The sequence below is a fragment of the Peromyscus eremicus genome, chromosome 3 (genome assembly GCF_949786415.1).
Source record: "Peromyscus eremicus chromosome 3, PerEre_H2_v1, whole genome shotgun sequence".
NCBI lineage: Eukaryota > Metazoa > Chordata > Mammalia > Rodentia > Cricetidae > Peromyscus > Peromyscus eremicus.
The window spans coordinates 35759055-35782769 of record NC_081418.1 but is presented as its reverse complement, the minus strand read 5'-3'; the positions used below and the strand labels follow the sequence as shown (position 1 = coordinate 35782769).

Below are 23715 nucleotides of genomic sequence, written 5' to 3'. Positions count from 1 at the left end.
AACACCACACACATAAAAATAAACATATTTTTAAAAATGGTGGCAGCCATCCAATGCTTGATAAGCTCTGTTTCTGGTCTTCCTTCCTGTTCAGATCTAGCATGTCCCAGTCAGGTGATGCTGGGATTCAGCACTGATAGTCAGTCTGGCAACTACAAAAGGAGGTGAATAAAACTTTTTAGGAACATCTGTTGATTTGCATGAAGGGAAAAAGGGAGAGGCTTTCTGCAGGATACTGTAACAAAGCAGAGCTCCTAAGCCTTACTAGAGAATGGTAGTCCACCTCAGCAAACCTAGAGGATACAGAGAACTTTGGAGAAATGTGATACTCAATAGCATCCATTTGGTCTTTGTCCCAGTTTTTAAGCCGCAGGATTTTCCTATTAGGTCCTTGAGTTTTACATAGTCAAATATCTCTGGAGTTCTGCTACTCTCAAAATTTGGTCTCCACCTCCATCTTTCCCCATAAATGATGAGTGTCTCTTCCTATGCTACTAGCAAGGCTTTCTGGTTCTAACAATTAACTATTTAACTGCTGGCTAGCAGGTCTCAGATCCTTACATTGGTTCAATACAACAGAGTAGCAATCTCCCAACTATGCTATATTGGCAAGAATCATTCTCCTCATGTTTCCAAAATGTCAGCATCATCATAGTTGCCAGTTTTCCAACAGTACGTTTATCAAGGTCACCACCAATGAAAACTCAGGAACCACCCACTCATACCACACACTGTGCACATACCACCTGTCAATCAGTGGATCATCCTCTTCACCCACTGGGGTTGTCTGCCTTTATTCTTAGACTGCTCTCCACTCCACTTTTGCCAACCCAAATCCCCCAAGAAACAGATGCTAAGACAGAATTAGATATGCAAAAGAATTATTAGGGGAGAAACCTTTGTAAGAGGAAGTAGAAAGGTGGCAGGAGAAGGAGAAGTCCACCAGACCATGATATGAACCTGAAGACTAGAAACGAAGGCTGCAGTTTTGACTAAGTTTGCGAATTTGTAAGGCTGTGGTTGGCCAATTAAAAAAGTCATATGTCTCTTTCCCCAAATGTCCCCATTGATATGCCCATTTCACTTACCATTGTTGTGTGGCATTCCTTGTGATACAGTCTTCTGCATGGATATAATGGCATACATTTAATGTGCCACAACATCTGAGGCACTCAGCCAAAGGTATTTCCTTCCTGTGGTAGATTACTTGTAGGTCATTTTTGCACAATCACACAACTGCTTTAAAATGGGAAATACTATTTTCACTTAATGTTCATACACAGTCATAAAAGCCAGTCAGAGCCCTGGTCTGTTACTTGCTATGTGTGCAGAGGGATGTTTTAATGCACAGGCAAGTTATGCTTTTGTCCTCCTGGATGCTGACACAGAATAGCAAGTGAGGAAAAGCTTGCTGAAAGGTAAAGATTCTCATAGGAGTTTGCGGAAGCTCTCATCCCCTTTACAATGTGTTGCAATTTATCACTCTCAGAAACACTCATAGACCTTGGCACAACTGAATTCATCAACATAATTTATTAATTGTTAATGTTTCCCCAAGGGAAAGTGAGAAAAACTTAATTATGTGATAAATATCAAAGAGTATTTGACGTCTACTGAAGGGAACTGTTTAGAGATCTTCAAAAACATATTCCAATCTGCCCAAGATACTGTGCTTTAGAAATAAAAATGCCACTTCTGAATGCAGGCTGTACTTCACTATTTGAAAGTTTTTGGATACAAATGGAATGTTAATGGAGTTCCTCTACTATACCTAAGCTACAGAATAAAGTGATGCCTGTAAGTTTATTTAAGCATTTGGCATATGCATATATCTCAAAACATAACATTGCTATAAATATAATTTTATCAGGCCACTTCCCTATGAGTTTAAACGTGGATTAAAAACAATTATTTCTGTCTTCAGATGTAGTATAAGGTGGTATTAAGATGTTTGAAAAAGCATAGACTACAATTCTAGAGCTAAGAGATGAAATCGTAGTTTATTATATGGATACTTTATGGTGTCCTGTTAATTAAGGTATTTGACAATTCTCTTGATTATAAAAACATACTAGCCGGGCGGTGGTGGCGCACGCCTTTAATCCCAGCACTTGGGAGGCAGAGCCAGGCGGATCTCTGTGAGTTCGAGGCCAGCTTGGGCTACCAAGTGAGTTCCAGGAAAGGCGCAAAGCTACACAGAGAAACCCTGTCTCAAAAAACCAAAAAAAAAAAACCAAACAAACAAACAAACAAAAAAAAAAACATACTACTTCTGTTATACAGTTGTTTTCAAAGTTAAATGATGGTAATAAGCATATTTAAATGTCTACCCCATACTTAGCACACAGTAGGCACATAGTAACTATTAGTTACTATCAATTGTTTTCTGTCATAAGTATGTCTAGGCTAGGGAGTTCATTATTGGAATTTATTCCTCATGAAAGTACCTACAAATCATTACACACAAAAATTTCATCATCCTTTTCAAGCATATGTTATTTAGTTTTCAGTCTCTTTCCTTGTTTGTTGCTCATTACCCAGATACTCATTATTCACACAATGACACTCACCGTCTGCACCTACTTCTTTAAAGAACAAAGAGCATTTATTAATCAATAATGTTATAAAAGAATTATAACATAGAGTAAAAGAATAAGTTTCTCTGTGTTTTCACATTACTAGCATGTTATTCATTGGGATTTGTGTGCAAGTGAGGCAGTCTCCCCAGGCATTCCCAGAGTTTTCAAGATTATGATATTTTAAACATAGTTCTATTAATAATCACATTCTACAACTTTGGAGGGTCTTCATTCCTAGTGTTTTAGATTTAGCATCTAATTGGCTAGATTACTGATAACTAGATTTTCAATTTTGAGCTGACGATATATAAATCAACAATAAATATGAGTGAGAGTTTGAGAGAAATTTTTGTGCAAATAGATGGACTGTGGCATCAAACTTCCAAGAGATACATTTTATGCTACTAGATCTTCACACCTTCTTCCTCACTTGACACAACTTCCCAAACATAGAGCTTGGTCACAGTTGCTAACACAGTAGCTAACACAGCTGCCCTGTGCATGTGTAAAATGCCAATGAATGGCTTCTAATTATATATTTTGTATATAATTATAATTAATAAGTGGAGCTCATGTAATACGGAGATACCTCCTATTTTAGTATGTCAATATTATATTATTCAATCACTGAGTCTATCTGGTTGTAACACTACACATTTATGGTCATTTGTTTTAATACCTTTCATTTTCTACTTTCCATATCAACTGAATCAGGGAACATCTTGCTTGTCATGTGGTGACCTCTACAAGGAGTCACTCCTGCATCTAGCTAGGCAAGCATGTGTATATTTCTTTGTTCTTAGTTATAGCAAACATCCAATACTGCTCTGCTAATTTGTATTTAAGAGGTGTAGTTGTGTCTGAGTATTTTCAGCATTCACTTTCCTTCTTTTCCAGGTGGCATTGGATGCAAAACAAAAACTGATCAGGAGTTTAGAATTATCCTTGGCTTATTGTGTTTCCATAGTTACAGGTCTGTGTTGTTCATCTTCCTAATTCAGCCTCAATGGCTTGCCCTGCCTTTGTGACCCACGCTTATTAAATCCTGATTACTATGTTCCATTGGTGCTGGCCTCCTCCTTACACACTACAATCATTATAAAGCAGACATTCTTCTTACATTGTGATTGATGCTTTGGAGCACAAACACCACTTTTCCAATATTTCTCACCCCTCATGTTAAAGTCCATCCTAAAAGAACTGGCCCTTTTTTATGGTACTCTTTGTAGAAGCAACATATTTTTTTTTAACTTCTCCTTTGTCAAGGTTTTCCCTTTATTCTTTCCAGTCTGAGATTAATCATCCACTTTCTACCTTGTCATCTAGAAAAGCAATTATTTCTTTGGGGATTTTTGGTACCACAATAATAAATGAAGATAATAAATAAATAAATAAATGAGATTTTGTTGGAAAATAAGCAGAATATAATATGAATCAATAGAAAAATATTTTGAAAATGAAAAATATAATTCAAATAATTTGCCTGTTGCCTTCTGTGGGTGAAATTTGGAAATCCTAGACCAGCCTACAAATAAAATGGGGGAAATTGAACAAAATTGCTGAGGAATGTAATTGAAAAGCCTTCTGTCAGACAGAATTGGGCATAGCCATATGAAGGACTAGCAATAACAATAGCAAAAAAAAATAAGTCATAAGTGAAATAGTTTATTTTTCTCAAAAGGAATCTAAAAGCAGGCAGTTCATAAAAAAGACACAGCTACCATGTCATCAGTGTCAGGTTTTGTGACCACAGAATCTTTAGTGGTCTGATTTGTGATCAAGTATGGTTCCTCAAAGACCAGCTCTCATATCCACATTACAGGTCACAAGGACATGATAGGAATGGATCACCCCAGGAAGGGGATATAGATAAGATATCCTTGGTAAACTGGGATGGGGGTGGTGATGGTGGTATGAGAACATGAGGGAACTGGATGGTCTGGCTAGGGGAGGGACAGAGAGGGAGAACAAGGAAATAGGTATCTTGATAGAGTGAGCCATTATGGGTTTAGGAAGAAACTTGCTGCTAGGAAAATTCCCAGGAACTCACAAGGATGACTAAGACTCCAAGCAATCGTGGAGAGAGTACCTGAACTGACCTTCCTCTGTAATCAAATAGATAACTTCCCTAATTGTCATCATGGAACCTTCATCCAGTAACTGATGGAAGCAGAGTCAGAGATCCTTAGCTAAGCACTGGACAGAGCATCTGGAGTCCAGACCAAGAAAGGGAGGAGAGAATATAGGAGCAAGGGGGTGCAGGTCATGATCATAATGGGGAAACCCACAGAGACAGCTGACTAGAGTTAATTGGAGCTCATGGACTCTGGACTGACACCTGGGGAACCTGCATGGGACCAAATTATGTCCTCTGAATATGGGTGACAGTTGTGTGGCTTGGGCAGTTGGTGGGGTCCCTAGCAGTGGGAGCAGGATTAATCTTTAGTGCAAGAACTGGGTTTTTAGAGCTCATTCTCTACAGAGGGATACTTGGCTCATGCTTAGCCTCTATGCCGGGTAGTGGGGGGGAAGGTGTTGTGGTGGGGGTGTTGGTTGGTCCTGCCTTAACTTGATATGCCAGACTTTGTTGACTCCCCATGGGAGGCCTTATCCTCTCTGAGGAATGGTTAGGAGGGAAGGAGGGGAACTGTGGTTGGTATGTAAAATGAAAAAAAAAACTTTTAAATAAAAAAAAAGGAATAGTTCTTTAAAGTCTTAATTGAATGTGCTTACATCTCATTGGCCATAATACATAATATGGGAGTTATAGACTCTCATATTGGTGTGAATAGGTTGGAAAAGGCAGTCTCTTTATTGAACTACAAGGTAAGCAACTAAGTTCAAGCTTATTGTTGCTATAGAAGAAGAATAAAGATACTGTGATCAATAATCAATTTATATTACAAATTCTCAAACAAGTAAGTTGAAGAGCAGATGAGCAATAGGCAATACAGACTCAGTCATACTGGAATAAACACTGCAACACACCCACGATAAAGATCTGTTTCAAATATTCATTTGTTTTAAAAGGCATTTGACACACCGAAAGCTAATTTCTGTGTGTCAAATTTTTCATTTGACATAGTTCTCATTTCTCGTAATACCAGTGGTATTTTCTGTAGGCAATTTGATAAGGTTATTAAGGTTTAGGCAACTAGTTGACTTATATAAATAATTTTTTTATTCTTCAAGTAAATTTTTGAAGAATAACTATATTTTGAATATAAATTATACTCCAATTTACAGAGAACAAATTCAATTGCTTGAATATAGTTTATCTCCCCAGAAATCATGTGTTGAAGTCTTGGTCCGCTTCACAGCAGTGTGGGAGGTGAGGGGCTCCTCAAGAAGTGAAGCTCCAAGAGGAGAAACTGCTGTCCTGGGGGACTAAGGTTGATTCCATGGGATACTGAATTAGTTATTGGAAGAATAAGTTGTGATAAGATGCCCCTTCCTGTGTTCTTGCCTACTGCTTCCCCTGAGTTGGCTTTGTCTGTATGTGACTCTGGCGGTGTGATGACATCTGCCATGGCATTCACCTAAGAACAGCTCTCACCAAATCAAGACCATGCTGTGGGGATGTTCAATGCCCAAGATGTGAGCAAAATAAGCCTCTTTTCTTTAGAAATTATATAGCCTTCGATATTCCATTGTAACAGAAAAATGGACAAAATTCACCTTGACTAAAGTCATGAGTGGCAATGTGCTGAGTCCAAGATTCTAAACCAGTTGATCTGACCAATTCTCACTAAAGAGTCAATTCTCACTAAAACACAATTCTCTTCACTATTTGTCTTTTGTCTGTTGTACAATTTTTATATAATACACAATCCCCTTAACATATTCTTTTTATATCTACCTTCATTTTCCCCACCTGCTTTTCAGCCAGCACTAGGTAAATAATGTAGCCTTCCTATTTAGAAGTAGTCTAGAACTTGTGTTTCAGTATTTTATGTTTCTTCCATACTCTTCTGTATAAATTAGATGCCTGATAATTAATTAAGGGGAGAATAAAAGAATGTATTTTTTGATACACTGGTTAGTGGTTCTGCTGAGTAGTTTCAGGCCAAAGGCAGCAGAAGAAATCATTCCTGAAGTGTAAGCAGAAATAAAAAGAATAAATTTTGGTTGAGTTTATACTCTTGAGTCTTTCATTATAATCTTGAAGGTTAAATAAGGGCTGTAAGTATTAACAAGGTTCTATGCAATTTTGTTTCTGATTGCTTGGTTTTGTTTGTCCTGATTTTATCATCAGGGAATATGAGAATGAGTGAGAATATAAAAAAGCCTGAAGAAATAATGAGAGAAATAGTGTTTGCTGAGAAGAAGATAAAATGTAAAAATAATCTCAGAGATAGTGGAAAGGATGAGATGGTGGTGGTGGGGGGGACAAATGGGGAGGACAAAGAACAAGGCCACATCAAAGAGAGTTCAATATTTCAGAGCTATATGGAGAGAAAGGGAGAAAGGAACTGTGATTATTAACCTCCAACCTCCTTTTTAGGCCTGGTTAAGCTCTATTCATAGTTGAGGAATTGAGGGTAGGTAAACATGTATGACTGAAAGGAAATAAAAGTAGAAATAGGTATGTCTAACAAGAAATGACCTGTGACTATGGACTAATGGTATCAGGCACAGAGCAAAACACTATTGTGGGGGATGGAACAAGTCGAGATGGGGGTAATTGGAAATCACGGGTGGGTGGAAAGGCTACTAATGTGAAAAGGAACACGTGACATAAGGAAAATGGACCAGTACCAGAGACAGGCTCATGACACCTGAAGGAGGAGACTGGACGAGTGTGGGAGATGAGAAGTGACATCTCCCTTTGAGAAGCAGTCTTTATTCAGGCCACGGCATTCCAAGGTAACTTTTTTAAATGTGCTATTTTAGCACATAACAACAGAAAGAAGAACATCCTGTGCAAATTTAATCTTTGGGCATATTCAAAGCAACAGCATATTGTTTATTATCATATTTCATAATCACAGAGTCATTCTACCCCACTGACATTCTCTTCAAGTGCTTCTATTTTCCTCAGCACCACTATATGCTACTTGTGTCACACTTCCACAAACACATAGCTTTGATTGAATTAAATCTTCCCCTAGGACATAATGAATGGACCCATACACTCTAGACATACTACCACACTACCAAAACATCCAACTTTTAGTTTTGTTAACATAAATTGTGGAATTTTCCGTGAACAAATCTCTGTACTTCAGTCCTGTCACAGTCCTCATACTGATCACTTCCTTAATATGTGTTGATTATCATCATCTATCCACACTGTCTTGTCTGGTCCCCTTTTATCAATACATCATCACTCTCAAGAATATGAGAGTATAATGCCTAACAATCTGATGCTATTTCTTTACAAAATTCAATAAAATATTTGCCAGACTCATCTTAAAGTCCAGATACTTTTGTGGACAGCAGGGTTATACTGGTACCCAAAGCAAAATCCCTCCCCTCATGGCACATATATTCTGGTACAGAAAGTAGAACACGAAATGAATTATTTAGTGTGTGAGATGGCAAATGGTAATAGATTCCATGAGCAAAAATGAACGAAAGATAGGTAGGGTGAAGTGGGTATAAGGAAGGAGTAAATGAAATGTAAAATGGGATAAAAGTGGAAGCCTCCTTATGATGGTAATATTTGTGCAAAGATTAGGAATTAACACAATGAACTAGTCATTCTAGACCCCAAGGTTGTTGCCTTGTAAAGCCAAAAAAAATTATGAGTTAGCTTAGGAAAGAAAGGTTTGAGGAAGCCTCATTAGCAATTTGCCTTGGGGAACCACTGGAAAGTTCTATGTGAAGAGATAAAACTGGGTTTTGAGATCAGAGATGACAGGAGTTTGTTCCAGGACAGTCAGAAGTTACCTGTAGGTTTTGAACATCTATATATGCAGGGAGTGGGATGTGGAATACGAAAGAAAGAACTGAAGGTGATTAAAGGGGGTGGAGGAGGCTGATGCTTTCCTAATGATAAAAAAAAATGTATTTAAACATGAGAAGCTCTGGGACAATGAATTGAATTAGTGAATTCAATAATTTTAATAGTTGCCACATAATTTTAATAGATGGCATGTGTGACCTAGGAGAATAAGTTGTTGAAGCATATTCTAAAATCTAGTAGAATAGTTATTAAATTTAAATTCAAATGCAAATAGTTGAGGCAAAAATCAATTCATTTTGTCCCAAAGTACAAAGTAGGAGGGAGATGGCTCAGCTTCCACATCCTTGGTTGTCACTTGTGGGTTACAAAGCTCTCTTTATCCAAGGCACCAAAGAGCAACGGCTATGGGATTAGATCTTCTTTTAGAAGACTTTGGTTTTGGTTAAGTTCAATAACATTTTCCTGGTAGATAGTAAGCAAACAAAAATTTAAATTAGAATTCAAATTTTACTAAATCATGGATGATATGCAGGTCTTCATGTAAAACTCAGTGCTTTCAATAATCTTATCCCTCTCCTGCTTCAACACATTTATATCATAAATGATGGCTTGATTGGCTTTTGTACTCTGTGTAGATGGAAATATATGGCAAGCAAAGTTGGTTACCTCAGTGCCACTAATAGCAGGCTCCTAAGTGTCTAAGGTCCTATGAGCTTGGTGGATTCCAAAACTCGGGGTTTCTAGTGCTGAGAACCAGACGTTTATGGCTTTCAACTCTTATAGTGAGAGACTTACAGCTCTAGGGCTCAATTTAGTTCTAGTAAGGACCCTAGTTAGGCAGAAGGGCGATATTCAATGGCTTCGGTAACATTGGCAGTATCAAGTGTGGACTTGCATTACAATCCCCAAGTTTGGGCATCAGGGTCCTTAACTCCTAACAGAACAGCGCGATCTAGTGTTATTGCTCTAAAGTCTGGATAAAGGACTTTCAGTTTTAAAGGCTTGGCAGCTCCCTAAAAGTCTTCCAAGGAACAGAGCCCAACAAGATTCTCCTAACCTTGACCCTTTGCAGTTGTTGCTCTAGAAGTCTGAGTTTCCCAATGTCCCTTTGCCTTCTCAGTTCTTCAGCGGACCCTGATTGTCTCATATGCCATAGTTCTTTCCCACTTTTTTTTTTTTTTTTTTTGGTTTTTCGAGACAGGGTCTCTCTGTGTAGCTTTGCGCCTTTCCTGGAACTCACTTGGTAGCCCAGGCTGGCCTCGAACTCACAGAGATCCACCTGGCTCTGCCTCCCGAGTGCTGGGATTAAAGGCGTGCGCCACCACCGCCCGGCGGGGTCCCACTTTTTTAACCCATGAGAAAATAGAAACCAATACAAAGAAATAGAAAATGGTCAGCCTTAAAAGTATATATGTATACAAGTTGCATATTGACTAGGCAGGTTGTATTTCTATATTTAGGAAATATATATATTTATATATATACAATTAAAGGAAAATAGGCCTTTAATTTAAGAGGGTAAGAGGGTACCTGGGAGGGTTTTAGGAGAAGAAAGGGAAGGGGAAAATGGTAATTGTAATTTCAAAATATCAAAAAATATTAAAAAGAAAAGAAATATAAAAATATGCTCCCATCACAGGCAGAAATAATGATAATCAGACTATCTCCAGAAAAAGACTGATGGCAGATACATTAGAAAAAGACTTTAAAATAACTATTTTTAAAATGCTTCAAGAACTCAATAAAGCTAAAAAAAAAAGCAAAAACAAAAACAAAAGCTAAGAAAACAATGTGTAGACAAACTAGGAATAATGCAGAGACAGAATGCCTAAAAAAGAGTACAAACACACTTTTGGAGTTGAATAGTAGAATTGAAATTTAAAAATTCAATCAAATTATACAAATATAGATTTAAGCTGATATTTGAGGAATAGGAAAATAAAATAAAATTGAAGAAAAACAAACAGAGCCTAAGAGACCAATAGAACATAGCACAGTGTGAGCATCCAAAGGGAAAAACAAGTAATGATGGTTGAAACTTGCTAAATTTTGTGAAGGACATGATACAAAACTTCAGGACACTCAACAGTCTCAAGTAAGATGAATCCAAAGGGACGATCTTGAAAGAAGCAGGCTGGCAAACGGTCACATGGGAGGTCTTTATTAATACCATCAGAAGATCTGTCACCAGAAATAGCAACAAGTGTTAACCAAAACTCTTATATCCATTGTACTCTCATTAAAAAGTGAAGGACAGTGAAGACAACTCTGGGTAAGGAAGACCTGAAGCAATCTGAGATCATTAGACACTTCCTGTAAGAAATGTGGAAGGTCCTGCGGGGCGAGATGAGAGGAACTGAAATAGTAACTTGAAATGGTATATTTTTTTAAAAGGTCTCAATAAAGGTAAGTAGATGAGCAATTATAAAAACTATTATTATTACTAGAACATGTGTTATAACCACAGGAAGAAGACACAGATAATATATCACAAAGGAACCATCTCCATTGTCCTATTTCTTCCATGTAGGTCCCACCTACTACAAGTAATACTTCCTCCCAAAATAGTGTCCCTACTTGGGAAATGAGGGGAGTATTCAAACCAAGAGCCTGTTGGGGACATTTCATTTTCAAATGTAACATCACACAACAGTGTCATCATACTTTTTTGAATGTATAAGTAGTTTTACATAATAGATTGTATTTTAGGTCAGAAATTATATCCCAATGGCTTTTTTAAAAGACAAACATCTTAGAAAGTATCATTTCTGATCACAATGGGATTAAATTAGAAATCAACAATAGAAGCAAAACTGGAAGATTCATTAATCTTTGGAAATGCAAAAATGGGCTTTTAAATAGCTAATATATCAAAGACAAAAATCTCAAACTAAATTAGGAAATATTTGGAAGTAAGTGACAATGAAAATACAGCATGCCAAAATGCCAATGATACAGTGTTAGCAGCAAGAGAAAAACTTACATCTTCATGTACTTATATTAAATGTATATATAACATTCGTGTGTGTGTGTGTGTGAATTCATGTGTGTGTGTGTGTGTGTGTGTGTGTGTGTGTGTGTGTGTTTATATAATGGCACACCACTCTTGTCCTAGCACTTGGGAAGTAAAAACAAGGGTATTGTGAGCTTAAGGTCAGTGTGACGTACAAAGTGAGACCCCGTTGGAAAGAGCAAAGAAGGGAGAGAGAGAAAGGGGGTGAAGTAGAAGGCTTCCTACTGACAGCTTTGTGAAAACTGAAGCAAAACTCCTGCTAAGTACTACCATGACAACATTAGCAGCAAGGTAAAAGGAATGGACACAATAACTGTTACTGGTATTTGTTACTATCTTTTCTTGGTTTGATTGTGGAATGTACCCCACAGGCTCTTGTGTTTGAACTCCTGGTTCCCAACTGGTGGCCCTGTTTGTGTTGTGGAACCTTTTGGAAACAGAGCTTCACTGGAGGAAGAGGGTAACCATGGGCGACGTTGAGAGTTAAGGTAACCAGCCTACCTCCCACTACTGCCACCATACCTTCCCCGCCATGAAGAAATTCATCCAATCGCAAAATCAGCCAGAATGCATTCCTTCTTGAGCTGCTTCTTGTCAGGAGTTTTGCCACAGCAATAAGAAAAGTAAGAAATAAATTTGATGTGAAGAAGTAGAGCCATTTCTGTGGTGATACTTCCCAAGATGCTCTAACATCATCACAATCTCCATCAAAATTCTAAAGATTTTTTGCAGAAATTAAACAAAAACAAAACAAAACAAAACAAAACAAAAAAAATCCTAAAATTGTTTGAGTCTTTGGAAATCCTATGAATGCTAGTGTGGTGATTTGAATGAAAACGGTCCGCATAAGATCACAGAGACTGGCACTATGAGGAGGGAGTGGCACTATGAGGAGGTGTGGCCTTGTTGGAGGGAATGTGTCACTGGGGGTGGGCTTTGAGGTCTCAGATGCTCAACCGAGGCACAGTGTCTCTCTCTTCCTGCTGCCTGCAGATCCAGATGTAGAACTCTCAGCTACCTCTCCAGCACCATGTCTGCCTGAATGCCCCTATGTTTTCCTCCATGGCAAAAAATAAACTTGTGAACTGTAAGCCAGCCACAGTTAAATGTTTCCTTCATGAGAGTTGCTGTGGTCACAGCATCTCTTTACAGCAATAAAAACCCTGACAAAGACAGCCAGCATGGGAGTAAAGATTTCATTTTTACAAAACACTAAATGGCCAGCTAACTGGTCTATTCACGCCACCTTATTCTTCCATATCAAAGAGCCCACTTCTTCCTGTCTATCTAGCACAAAGCAAAGAAATAAGTAACGAATCATGCTGATCCTACAGGCTACATCATAAAAACTGGGAAAATATATTAAAACTGCTAAACTATGTGGTGTACAAATGTCATGATATCATATCTGTATGAGAATAATTGAATTAACTTCAGTCTTTTGCACCTAATATCTTTCTCCTAAAAGGTATTAAAGAAAGGTAGAAGAGATGAACTTGCAAATATACATCTATATGAAAACAAGAAGAGAAAAAAACAATGACTATTTATGCAACATTGTGTCATAGCAAAATATGTTATTAACTTAATATAATGTTCTTAAGTTTAAGTCTATATTTTTCTACTTGATCATTGTCTCTTGCTCAGTAAAATACTTGTTCAACATTGTATTTGCACGCAAACTGAAGTTGGGAAAGTATTTTGTCAGATTTTTGTAAAAGTTGTAGATTTGTTAATTGATTAAAAATCACAATTTTGTTTTGATGTTGTATATTTTCCAATAATACCGTTGCACAGAAAAGAAGCATTCTTATATTTGGAGCCCCCAAATATCGACTATTTCAGAGTTTTAGATTTTTAAATACTGCTATGTTCCTTTTCATTACACTCATATTCATTTTTTAAATATTATATTTCTGGCAGAATGTGTTTATCAATGATCTCTGTAACTTCACATCATATTCTTACATCCACTTGAGACATGGGATATTTTAGAGAAGAAAAAGTCAGACTCCAGCACATCCTTCATGAGCTGTAATCAGAATCTTCACTGGTACTAAGAAGGCAATGACTGAGCCCACCTCTATATCTATGGATTTATAGCTTTCATGGCATCTGGAAATGATTTCTGATTCTTTTAGTATTCAGAATTCAGCTTACCCTTAATTTTTTAAATATGTCTGAGGACTGTAGATATAGTCAGTAAATATTTGTATAAGTATAAAGACCTAAGTTCAGATACCCACCACCCACTTAAAAGTCAGGTGTAGGGGCTGAAGAGTTGGCTTAATGGCTAAGGACATTTGCTATTGCAGACAGCTCAAGTCCACTTCACATATGGAAGCTCACAGCAGTTTGCAATTCCAGGTCCAGAGGATCCAACACTCTCTTCTAGACACACATGGTGCACAGAAATTCATGCAAGTAAAACACTCGTACACTTAATAAATTAAACATGTTTTATAATGTAAGAAACAGTGGTGAATGTCTGTAGTCCCAGCATTTGAGGGAGTGGTACAGAAACAAGATGACCTCTGGATCTCACTGGCCAAACACTCCAGGTGAATCAACTAGCTCCATGTTCAGTGAAGAGATCCCATCTCAAAGAGTAAGAGGAAAAGCTATAGAAGGAGACACTCAATATTAACCTCTGACCTCCACATACACACCAAGAGATGTGTATACACATACCACATGCATTTACACATATTACACAAACACACAAAATGAACAAATACGTTTTAATTAGTTAGAACAGTTCTAGGTTTGTAGTGAAGTTGAATAAAAATTACCTAGAAGGCACATATTTCCCGTCTCCTCAGAGACACAGCTGCCATTGTCAGTAGCTTCCATCAGAGTGAAGGATTGTCACACTTGATTAATCTTCACTGTCACTCTCTTATGCCCCTAAGCACATGTTACATTACGTTCAAATGATGTTATGCATTCTGTGGGTTTTGACAATGTATAATAACATTTATCCATCAACATAGTATCATACTGTTTCACTGTCCCAAAGAGTGGTCTGTGCCCTGCTAGTCCCTGATGACCACCAATAATAGTTTTTCTATTTCCATGGCTATCCTTTTCCAGGGTGTCACACAATTACATAGAGTGTGTCCTTTAAAATTGGCTTCTTGAACTTCTTAGAAATATACACTTAGGATCTTGCCGTATCTTTTTAAGGCCTAAGATTTCTGGATCCCTAGAGCACTAAATTATATCCCCTTGTCAGTTTGGCACAGTTTATATACCCACTTCTTTACTGGACATACAAATTTAAAAGACACTTAAAGTGTTTTTTTTTTTTTTTCTCCCCTCTTCACATATCTTTCAGGGATTCCAATTATGCATGTATTACCTACCTGAAGTCATTCCAAGCTCTTCTCTGTCTTTTTATATTTAAGCTTTCACTCACTCTGGGCTTTGTTTCAGATAGTTTTTGTTGTTACTTGTTCAAGTTTATTGATTCCTTTGTCCACAGATTTAATTTAGTTATTATTTCCTTTATCCAATCCTTGCAGTTACAGTTTTATCTTTTGTCTTCTTCATAAAGCCCAACATGTCCTCAGCTTGGTCCTGCTGGGATACAACTGTTGGCATCAGCCTATCTATGAGAAGTTAGTACCCCTCATGAAGGCTACATTGGTTGTTTTACAAGGCAAAAACCTCAATATCTTCCAGCATAGGAGATACTTTATCTGTTACAGGGACTAGTTGGGCAACTTGGAAAACTGAGTGCTCGCATTTCCCTGTAGCTGCTCAGGTGTTCTTCTACCCTGCAAGTTAAAGGCCTTATTACAAGATACTCAAAGTAGTTGTCTCTTAACCTTAGCCTTTAACTGCTCATCAGCTCCCCGCTCCCCGCCAGGTCTAGATTATTCCCATTTGATACAAATCTGCTTTTATTTATACCTTTAAAATGACTCCCTTCTCTTTTCAGTAATAATCAATATATCTGTTTTCTTGTACCTGTTTCCATTTCCTTGGGGGACTTCCAATATAATTATTATGCTTATTATTATTTCTGACACCTATTCTAAGACAGTTTGTAACATGTTGTGTTAGTTTGTTATGACTAACACAACCATGTGCCAGAGATTATGTGGATTAAATAACAGAAATTTAGTCTCAGTTCTAAGAGCTGGAAGTACAAGATAAAGCATGAACAGAATGGCATTTTTTAAGACCTTCTCCCTCATAGTCGTTTTCTGGGATCTTGTCTCTCTACAAGAGTGTGTCTGTTTCCAAATTTTCTTTTTGTGAGGATATTAGTCATATTGAGTTGGGGCATAATCATATGGATTTATTTTAACTTAGTATAATTTTCAAAGAGCCTATCTACAAATACAGCTGCATTCTGAATGTAGTGAGTGGGTGAGACTCCAACATACAAACTTTAGGAGGAAATTTCGATTTGTAATGCATGCTTACTATTACTCCACATTGCTAAAGTCTAATGGTTTATTTTCAGTGACTACCAGAGTATATCAATCAATGACATTGGACACAACTGATAACTATGACTTCTCTGAAACACTTTCTTTGTTTTGGCCATTCTCTTATCCACTTTTCTGGTCTTCCTTGCCAGTGCCTCCCCACATGACCTCTAAGGATTGGAGCTCATCCACACTCATTCTCTAGGTGATGTCATGAAACTACAAATTTCAGGTAACATCTGTAAGTGCTTAGAAGTCCTAAATTTATACAGAAACCCAGACTTTATCCTTAAATGCTTGATATTTGTATTCAACTACCCACATATTTCTCTAAAATGATGTCTAAAGTATACATCCCTTGCTTAGTGTTTACAGACCCCCTTCTTACTCCCCAGGCTTCATTATGACAGTGTGACTTATAATAGAATCATAATAAATATTTGCTAAATGAATAAATGATCACAATTACAACCAGCATAGTTGATCTTCATAAAAGAAATTTTCTCAAGTGTGACTTGGACCACGGCCTGTGAAACTGTTTTTGCATTACTACTCTATAAAACTGGGATAAAAGAAGAGAATGCAATCTTTCTTTGTTCCCAGAAAAACTGCCTATAAGAATCTTCTGATTACACCTAGAATTCAGTCTTTTAAAGAAGAAACATGAAAATTTAATCTCTGATATTTTCATTGTATAAAGTGAGTTTCTGCCATTGTGAAGTGTGTAACTTGAATGTGGTTGTTTCATTATTGATGATAGAAGCAATCCTTAACTCTCTCAGTGCAAACTTTGCCTAGGTCCACTGAAAGGTTGTAATGTTAACATTAAATTCTACTTCTTGCATTTTCTATAATTTTCAATTTTCCAGTTGGCTGTGTACATGCTCCCAGAGTTACAGGAATGCATCCACCCAATATGTTAGAGACTAAACAAATTAGTGCTGTGGATTTTTATTTAAAGGATGAGATAGAAAGCAAATAAAAGCTGACTCCTTTTGGGCCATGCAGGTGGGTGACAGAATTAGAAAGGGAAAAAAATCTGTTTCCCATGCTGTACTTGGGCCTCCTTATCTTTCACTTCCTTCTAGATATTCTCTTCAATGGCAAACCTTTTGGAAGTCCACAAGAAAACAATGAATTCTGATTGGTAGTGCTGCTGATAACAAAGATGACTAAACATAAATATCTACAAATTAAAAACTAAGTAATAGTGCAGTTTGACTACTAGGTTCTTAGATTGTTTTCCTACTGCTGCCATAACAAATTCCTACAACTTCAAAAGACAAACTGAATTCATGCCTGCAACAGTCCATTTTGCCATATGAAGTTACACATTCACAAGTTTGAGCATTAGCATGCGGACATTTTGAAGGGTCATGTCTTATCTCAATGGCATGAGTGAATTGGTGTCAGCACATCTTTTTGGTCCTGCTGCTCTAAATACTCATTGGTAATGCACAATTACATCAGTGCAGATCTTGGAAACCATGGTTAGCACAATGTCACATATGATATACATGAATTTATAAACATTTCTTTCATGCTTTCAATGCATTTATTTCAGTGAAATGTTCCAGGATATAGATTTCTCCTTTAAAAAGTAACTAACAATTTGTGTACCCATGTTTTGGCTTCTTTGCTAATTTCTTGTTAGAATGATTTAGAATTATCACCTTACTCATACAACAACATAGTTGCTTACACTTAGTCTACAGGAGAGCAATAGTGTTCACTGGTGAGGCTAACAATCAGGTCTGTTTTGTGTTTTGAAGTTTCCTTAAGTGCCACATAAAATGAATGTTTGTAAGTCTCTTGATTCAGCAACAAAAACACTATATTTCTCTTTCCCTCTATTTCTCTGCTTGATATGAGTCCACAGGGCCAAGCTTCTCAGTGGCTTAAACTACAAGGATAAACTACACAGAGAAAACTATTTCATAGCTTTCAGAGTTAGTTCAATCCAAAATTATTAAACCCCCTGCAATAATATGAGTTCCTGTGCCCCTGTGTGTGTGTATCCCTGTGTGTATGTCCGTGTGTGTGTGTGTGTGTGTGTGTGTGTGTGTGTGTGTGTGTCTGTGTGTCTGTGTGTCTGTGTCCATGTGCTTCCTCTGATTTCTTCTCAAGGCTATAGTTGTCCTCAGCATCACATGTAATTTAGAACAACACAGGATGAAAAGAAGGATCTCTGTACTATCAGAGAGGAATATTCCCATAGAATGTCTCAAAAGGCTTCTCTTCTGGGCTCTATCCCCAGAATTGATTTTCCATGCCCAGACTGAATATGCAAAGGAGACATTAAACTAAGTCTGGCATTTAAAATATCTCAAGTAAGAGGCAACTTCTGCCAGCAAGAATCAAGTGCAGTAAACTACTTTGGAGGAAGGCAAATAAATGTCTGTGTCGTTTTATGGAATCATATGAATGTGTCACACTTTATCTCTTTCTCAGTGGTTGGCTATTTACGCAGTTTCTAGTCCATTGGTATCATGAGCACTTCTGAAATAGACTGGTAAATATCTCCTTTGTCACAAATATGCAAGATTTTCTCTATAACATACAACATGTACCCAATAAGTAATATCTTATTAATGAGATCAAATTGCTTTTCAATATAGCACTATTAATTTACATTCCTTCCAGAAGTGAATACAGCTTTCTGTTTTCCTATAGCTTCCAATTGAAGTTGCTATTACCTAAACTGTATACTTTGTTTTGGGAATGGAAAAGTTAAAAAGTATCCATTTTTGAGATATTCTTGGTTATATTGTTTGCCTTCTGTTAATTGAATGTTCTTTTTAATTTTCCCATTTTCAATATTTTACAAAGTAAATATATGCACACAAGCACACATATATAAAAAAGAGATTAGTTTTCTAATAAGAGAGAAAAAAAGCAAGAAAGGGTGTGGGTTTGGGTTGGTGATTAGGTATGGAGGATCCAGGAGGAGTTGGAGGTAAAATCATAATCAGAATTATTATAAGAAAAAATCTATTTTCAATAGTAAAAGAAATTAATGCCTAGGACTACATGTGTCTTGTTTAACAATAGTAAAATCCGTAATTGAGTAAATTAGTTACACAAAACTTACAAATAAATAATATTAGGTTGCATAAGATGAGACTAGGTTATGCCCTGAGAAACCAGGAGTGACAGATATAAAACCTCTAGCTGTGACTATTATATTGCCCGAAAGGAAAGAGTAAAAATAATTAGGAAACAATCTAGTAGGACTTGGCTCTGTCTAAGAAGTGGAGACAGAACTGGAAGAAGCATGCAGCTTGGAGACCCTGCATTCCCATCCATGAACTGGGGAAGGCTAGAAAGCTCAATGGGTAGCGGCAAGCTTGGCAAACTAAGTTTGAGTCCCAGCATCCCCATAGTGAAAAGAGAGAATCCTGATTCCTACAAGTTGTCCTCTCCACAGGCAGATTGTGGCATGAGTGCTATACACACAGACATAGACACACACACTGGGCCCTGTCAACTTGTCAGCATTGGCCAATGGATAACAATTCTCAGGGATATGGAAAACGGATATCAGTGGGTGCTAAAGGAGGAAGAAGGCAAGCCTGAGTTCATATCACTACAGCAGAGAGTGAAGAGATGAGCCCACACAAGAGAAGAACCAGTTTGTGAAGTTCTAACCCCAGAGAATGTCAACTCATTCTGTGTGTCTCAGGCAAACACTTCTAAATGGAATAGCTAGGAAATTTAATTTTCACAACCACATAAAGGACAGCCCTGTGAGGCAGGGGAGCATCAGGTGTCTCTTCAGATGTAGGATAGCTATAAAATGCCACTTCAGACAGAGATTCATTTCTGGCTGAACTCTTGTAGCTATCATCAGTCCTGAGGGCTGTGACATGATGTCCCTAACTGAACAATTCCTGAAACAGAGGCTGGTAACATCACAGTCTTTCTGAGGTCACTATACATAGGAGGGAACATGCTCAGCAGACCAGCAAACAAAACAGGGGTTACTGGTGTCATTGCACGTTTCTCTAAAAACACTTCACACTCACTCTCCTCTTGTGTGGGGAGCCTACATCTCAATAAATCCATCTTTTAAGATAAAGCTATTGTTTCATTATTTCATTTCCTACTTTTTGTATTTTACTGAAAATGCAAGGAAGATGTTTTCTAATTTTAATTCTAGGTCCTTGTGTAAGTTTTGGAAATCTATTGTCTTCCTTTGCACCACTGAGTTCAGTAGGCTTTGAAGGTTTATGCTTAGCAATTCTAAGTATCATGTTAGATTACTTCTATTTTCCCATTCTTGAATAATTAAATGTCCACCCAGGCTTGGAATTCACAGAGACAACAGTTTTCACTTTCTGCCTCTCACTAGCTACCAATTGTTAGAATCTGTCTCTCAGTTTTGAAGCCACCAATTAAATAGTTGGTTTCTATTTTGATACTTGTCCAGTACCAAGGGAAATGTACTTCTCTAGCCTTGTTGCATATCTGTGACAAAATGCCTTATGCATTTAGAAGGGATATGCTTTACTGGTGTTGAGATGATTCTCTTCCAATTCATCTGTGAAAAGTGACACAAAGAACCTAGCCATGAAAGGAGAAACAAAAACGATCTTAGTGAAACAAGAACAATTTCCAAAACTATATAAAATGTGTACTGAAGGCATTAGAATTAATAGAAGAGTAGTAGGAAGACTACTTCATCTCCATTGGGAGGTCAAAGAAGAGTCTGTGATGGTTTCCCTGCAATTTGTCATCTCTGAGTTGGGAGATTTCACAGTTTCGAGACTTTCAACAGATGGGGACACTGAAAGGCCCGAGCTTCTAGTAATTATGACTGGGATTTTCAAGCAAAGACTTCTGTTACCCTTTTCATTGTCCCTCATATTTTGTTGTTAGTGCTCACATCCTCAGCTGTTGAGGGGTGCTGGAAAGACAGGGCTTCTGAGGCTGGCACTAGTATGACATTTAACAGAGTGAAAACATTACCCAGGACATGAACACACAGTGAAGGATTCATCTTTTCTACTGCTCAAGTTTTAAATTCCTAAATTTTAAAGAAGATGGAGAGATAATCAAAGAGTACCTTGAGCAGATAAAATGGTAAAGAAGAAAAAACAGCATGGATATGCAGTGGATGTCTCTTTATTAAAATAATCAAATCATCTTAGGATCAAAAATCCACATCCAAACATTATTTTCATACATCTCTGTGTGAATTCAACCCAACAAGCAAAGCATAGACAAATCCTGTAGATAGGAAAATTACTATGTCAAAAGAGACTGAGGGGATTTGCATCCACAAGAAGGTGTTCTCTTATACCAAGAGAGTGAGAACACATACTTGTTTCATATTTGGAAATTGGTGTAGAGCTTCTGAGTCTTTGTTCGGGAAGATACTTCAGAATAGAAGCATGGTGCCAAACCAAGTCAGCATCTTCTCCATCATCATGTATGTGCTTGAGTCCTTGATAATAATTATACAAAGTGGCATGACTGTTGCAGTGCTGTTCAGAGAGTGGATGAACTTTCAAAGACTGTCACCGGTGGAAATGATTCTTATTAGCCTTGGCACTTCACATTTCTGTCTACAATTGGCATCAATGATATACAACTTTGGCACCTTTTCTAGACCTGTACAAGTATTATGGAAGATATCAGTCATCTGGGAGTTTATGAACATTTTGACATTCTGGCTAACCAGTTTTCTTGCTGTCTTCTACTATGCCAAAGTCTCTTCCTTCACCCACCCCATCTTCCACTGGCTGAAGTGGAAAATTTTGAAATTGGTTCCTTGGTTGATATTGGGTACTCTGATAGCTTCTTGTTTGTCAGTCATCCCTTCCATTATTAAATATCAAATCCAGAATGAATTAATCACCCTGGATCATTTACCCAGAAACAGTACTTTGATTGTAAGACTTAAGATGTTTGAACAGCGTTTTTCCGGTCCTCTTAAAGTTATTGGTTTTGGTATTCCCTTCCTCGTGTTCCTGGTTGCTATTATCTTACTCACAGTCTCACTGGTCCGACACTGGGGGCAGATGAAAGAGTATAACACCAACAACTCCAGCATGAAAGCTCAGTCCACTGTTCTGAGGTCACTTGCTACCTTCTTCGTCTTCTTCACGTCCTATTTTCTGACTATAGTAGTCTCCTTTATAGGCACCATATTTGATAAGAAATCATGGTTCTGGGTCTGTGAAGCTGTCATCTATGGTTTAGTCTGTATTCATTATACTTCACTGATGATGAGCAACCCTACATTGAAAAAAGTACTGAAGATGCAATTCTGAAGCCGAGAACCTTCCTGTGGCATGAAAAACTATAAAGCCTCTGGGGTAAGAAAACTTTGCATTGGCAGAGTCCTTGTCTGATTATAAAGTGCCTTGAATGCAAGCTTCATTCCCTTTCAGGCCACAGGTGCCTGACTTTATAAATCATCACCTGTCTTGCCTGTATTCTGACCCACTCCTTTCCTGTCCTATCCACAGTCCCAGATTGATTTTGATTTTTTCCCAGGACTACCTTGTCTCTCCTTAGTTTTAGCCACTTCTGGAATATTAAAGATGGGGTGTTCTATATATTACAGTCAATATCATTCTCACAGTTGTTGATTGCTTCACAAATTAATATAAGTCCCCCTCTCTGGCAGGAGTTTATTGTCTGTTCACCTAATGCTCACCACACCAAGTCATTAATTCACCTTTTTAACTTGAATCTAGAAAAGGAAAGTGTCTTACTATTGCCCAAACACTTTTCTACTGCTTCTGGACCTTCATGTAGTGATTTACACTCACCTTTACCTCTCTCAAAATACCATCCCTTTATTCCTTTACAACTCCAACAAAATTTTAATTTTAATTTTATTTCATTGATCAAGACATTGTATTCTTCACAAGAATAGCAGACCATTTATCCAGTCTAGTCTCATCCTTAATATCTCTAAATATCAATGACTTCAATGGGTTAACAATTCATAATTTTTATTGCCTTGATTCTTGCTTAAATTGTACTGTAACTCAGAGTGAACATTATGGACATATTCCTATATTAGTTTGTAACTAGTTATTTTAATTTGTTAATGGATTGCCATACATAACACAGAGCTAAGAAGCCCTCTTACTTCACAACACCTTAGTGATGTCAGGTGATATTTCTTGTACTCTGTTGTTCTGTGCTTCTAACAATCCAAAGTCTTCCACAAATGGGTAAAAATATAAGTATAACAAGAATTCCTAAATGGTCTTACTAATAAAAAATCTAGAGCCAGTTATTGGGGTGAAAGCTGAAAGATCAGAGAAACAGAACAAGCCAGCCACATTCTTACCTCTATGAAATCCTCAGCCTCAAGAGAGTGAGTTTCTGTTTCCTCACAACTTATATACCTTTCTGTGGCCTGCCCTATTACTTCCTGGGATTAAAGGCCTGTGTCCTTCTCAAGCAAAGACATGAGATCTCAAGTGCTGGGATTAAAGGTGTGTGCCACCACACCTGGCTCTGTTCCCAGTGTGGCCTTGAACTCACAGAGCTCCAGAAGAATCTCCCAAGTGATAGGATTACTGCCTCCCAAGTGATAGGATTAAAGGTGTGTGTCACCACTGCCTGACATCTATATCTAATTTAGTGTCTGGCTTTGTCTTCTGATCTGCAGGAAAGCTTTATTGGGGTATACAATATATCACCACATTTTTTCTTTCTTGTCTAAAATAATAAAAGAAGGTTATAACTAATATAAGAAAAACTATGTACAATAATTACAATAACTATATTCAATATATACAGTCAAGAATTATA

The 23715-nt window shown here is 37.4% G+C and overlaps 1 protein-coding gene across 1 annotated transcript; it reads left to right on the top strand.

The window, feature by feature from the left end:
- Positions 1-21332: 21332 nt before the first annotated feature.
- Tas2r16 (taste 2 receptor member 16) lies at positions 21333-22214 on the top strand. The gene has a single exon (XM_059256531.1). It carries the CDS (start codon positions 21333-21335, stop codon positions 22212-22214), a length of 882 nt encoding a protein of 293 aa, XP_059112514.1.
- The last annotated feature ends 1501 nt before the right edge of the window (positions 22215-23715 follow it).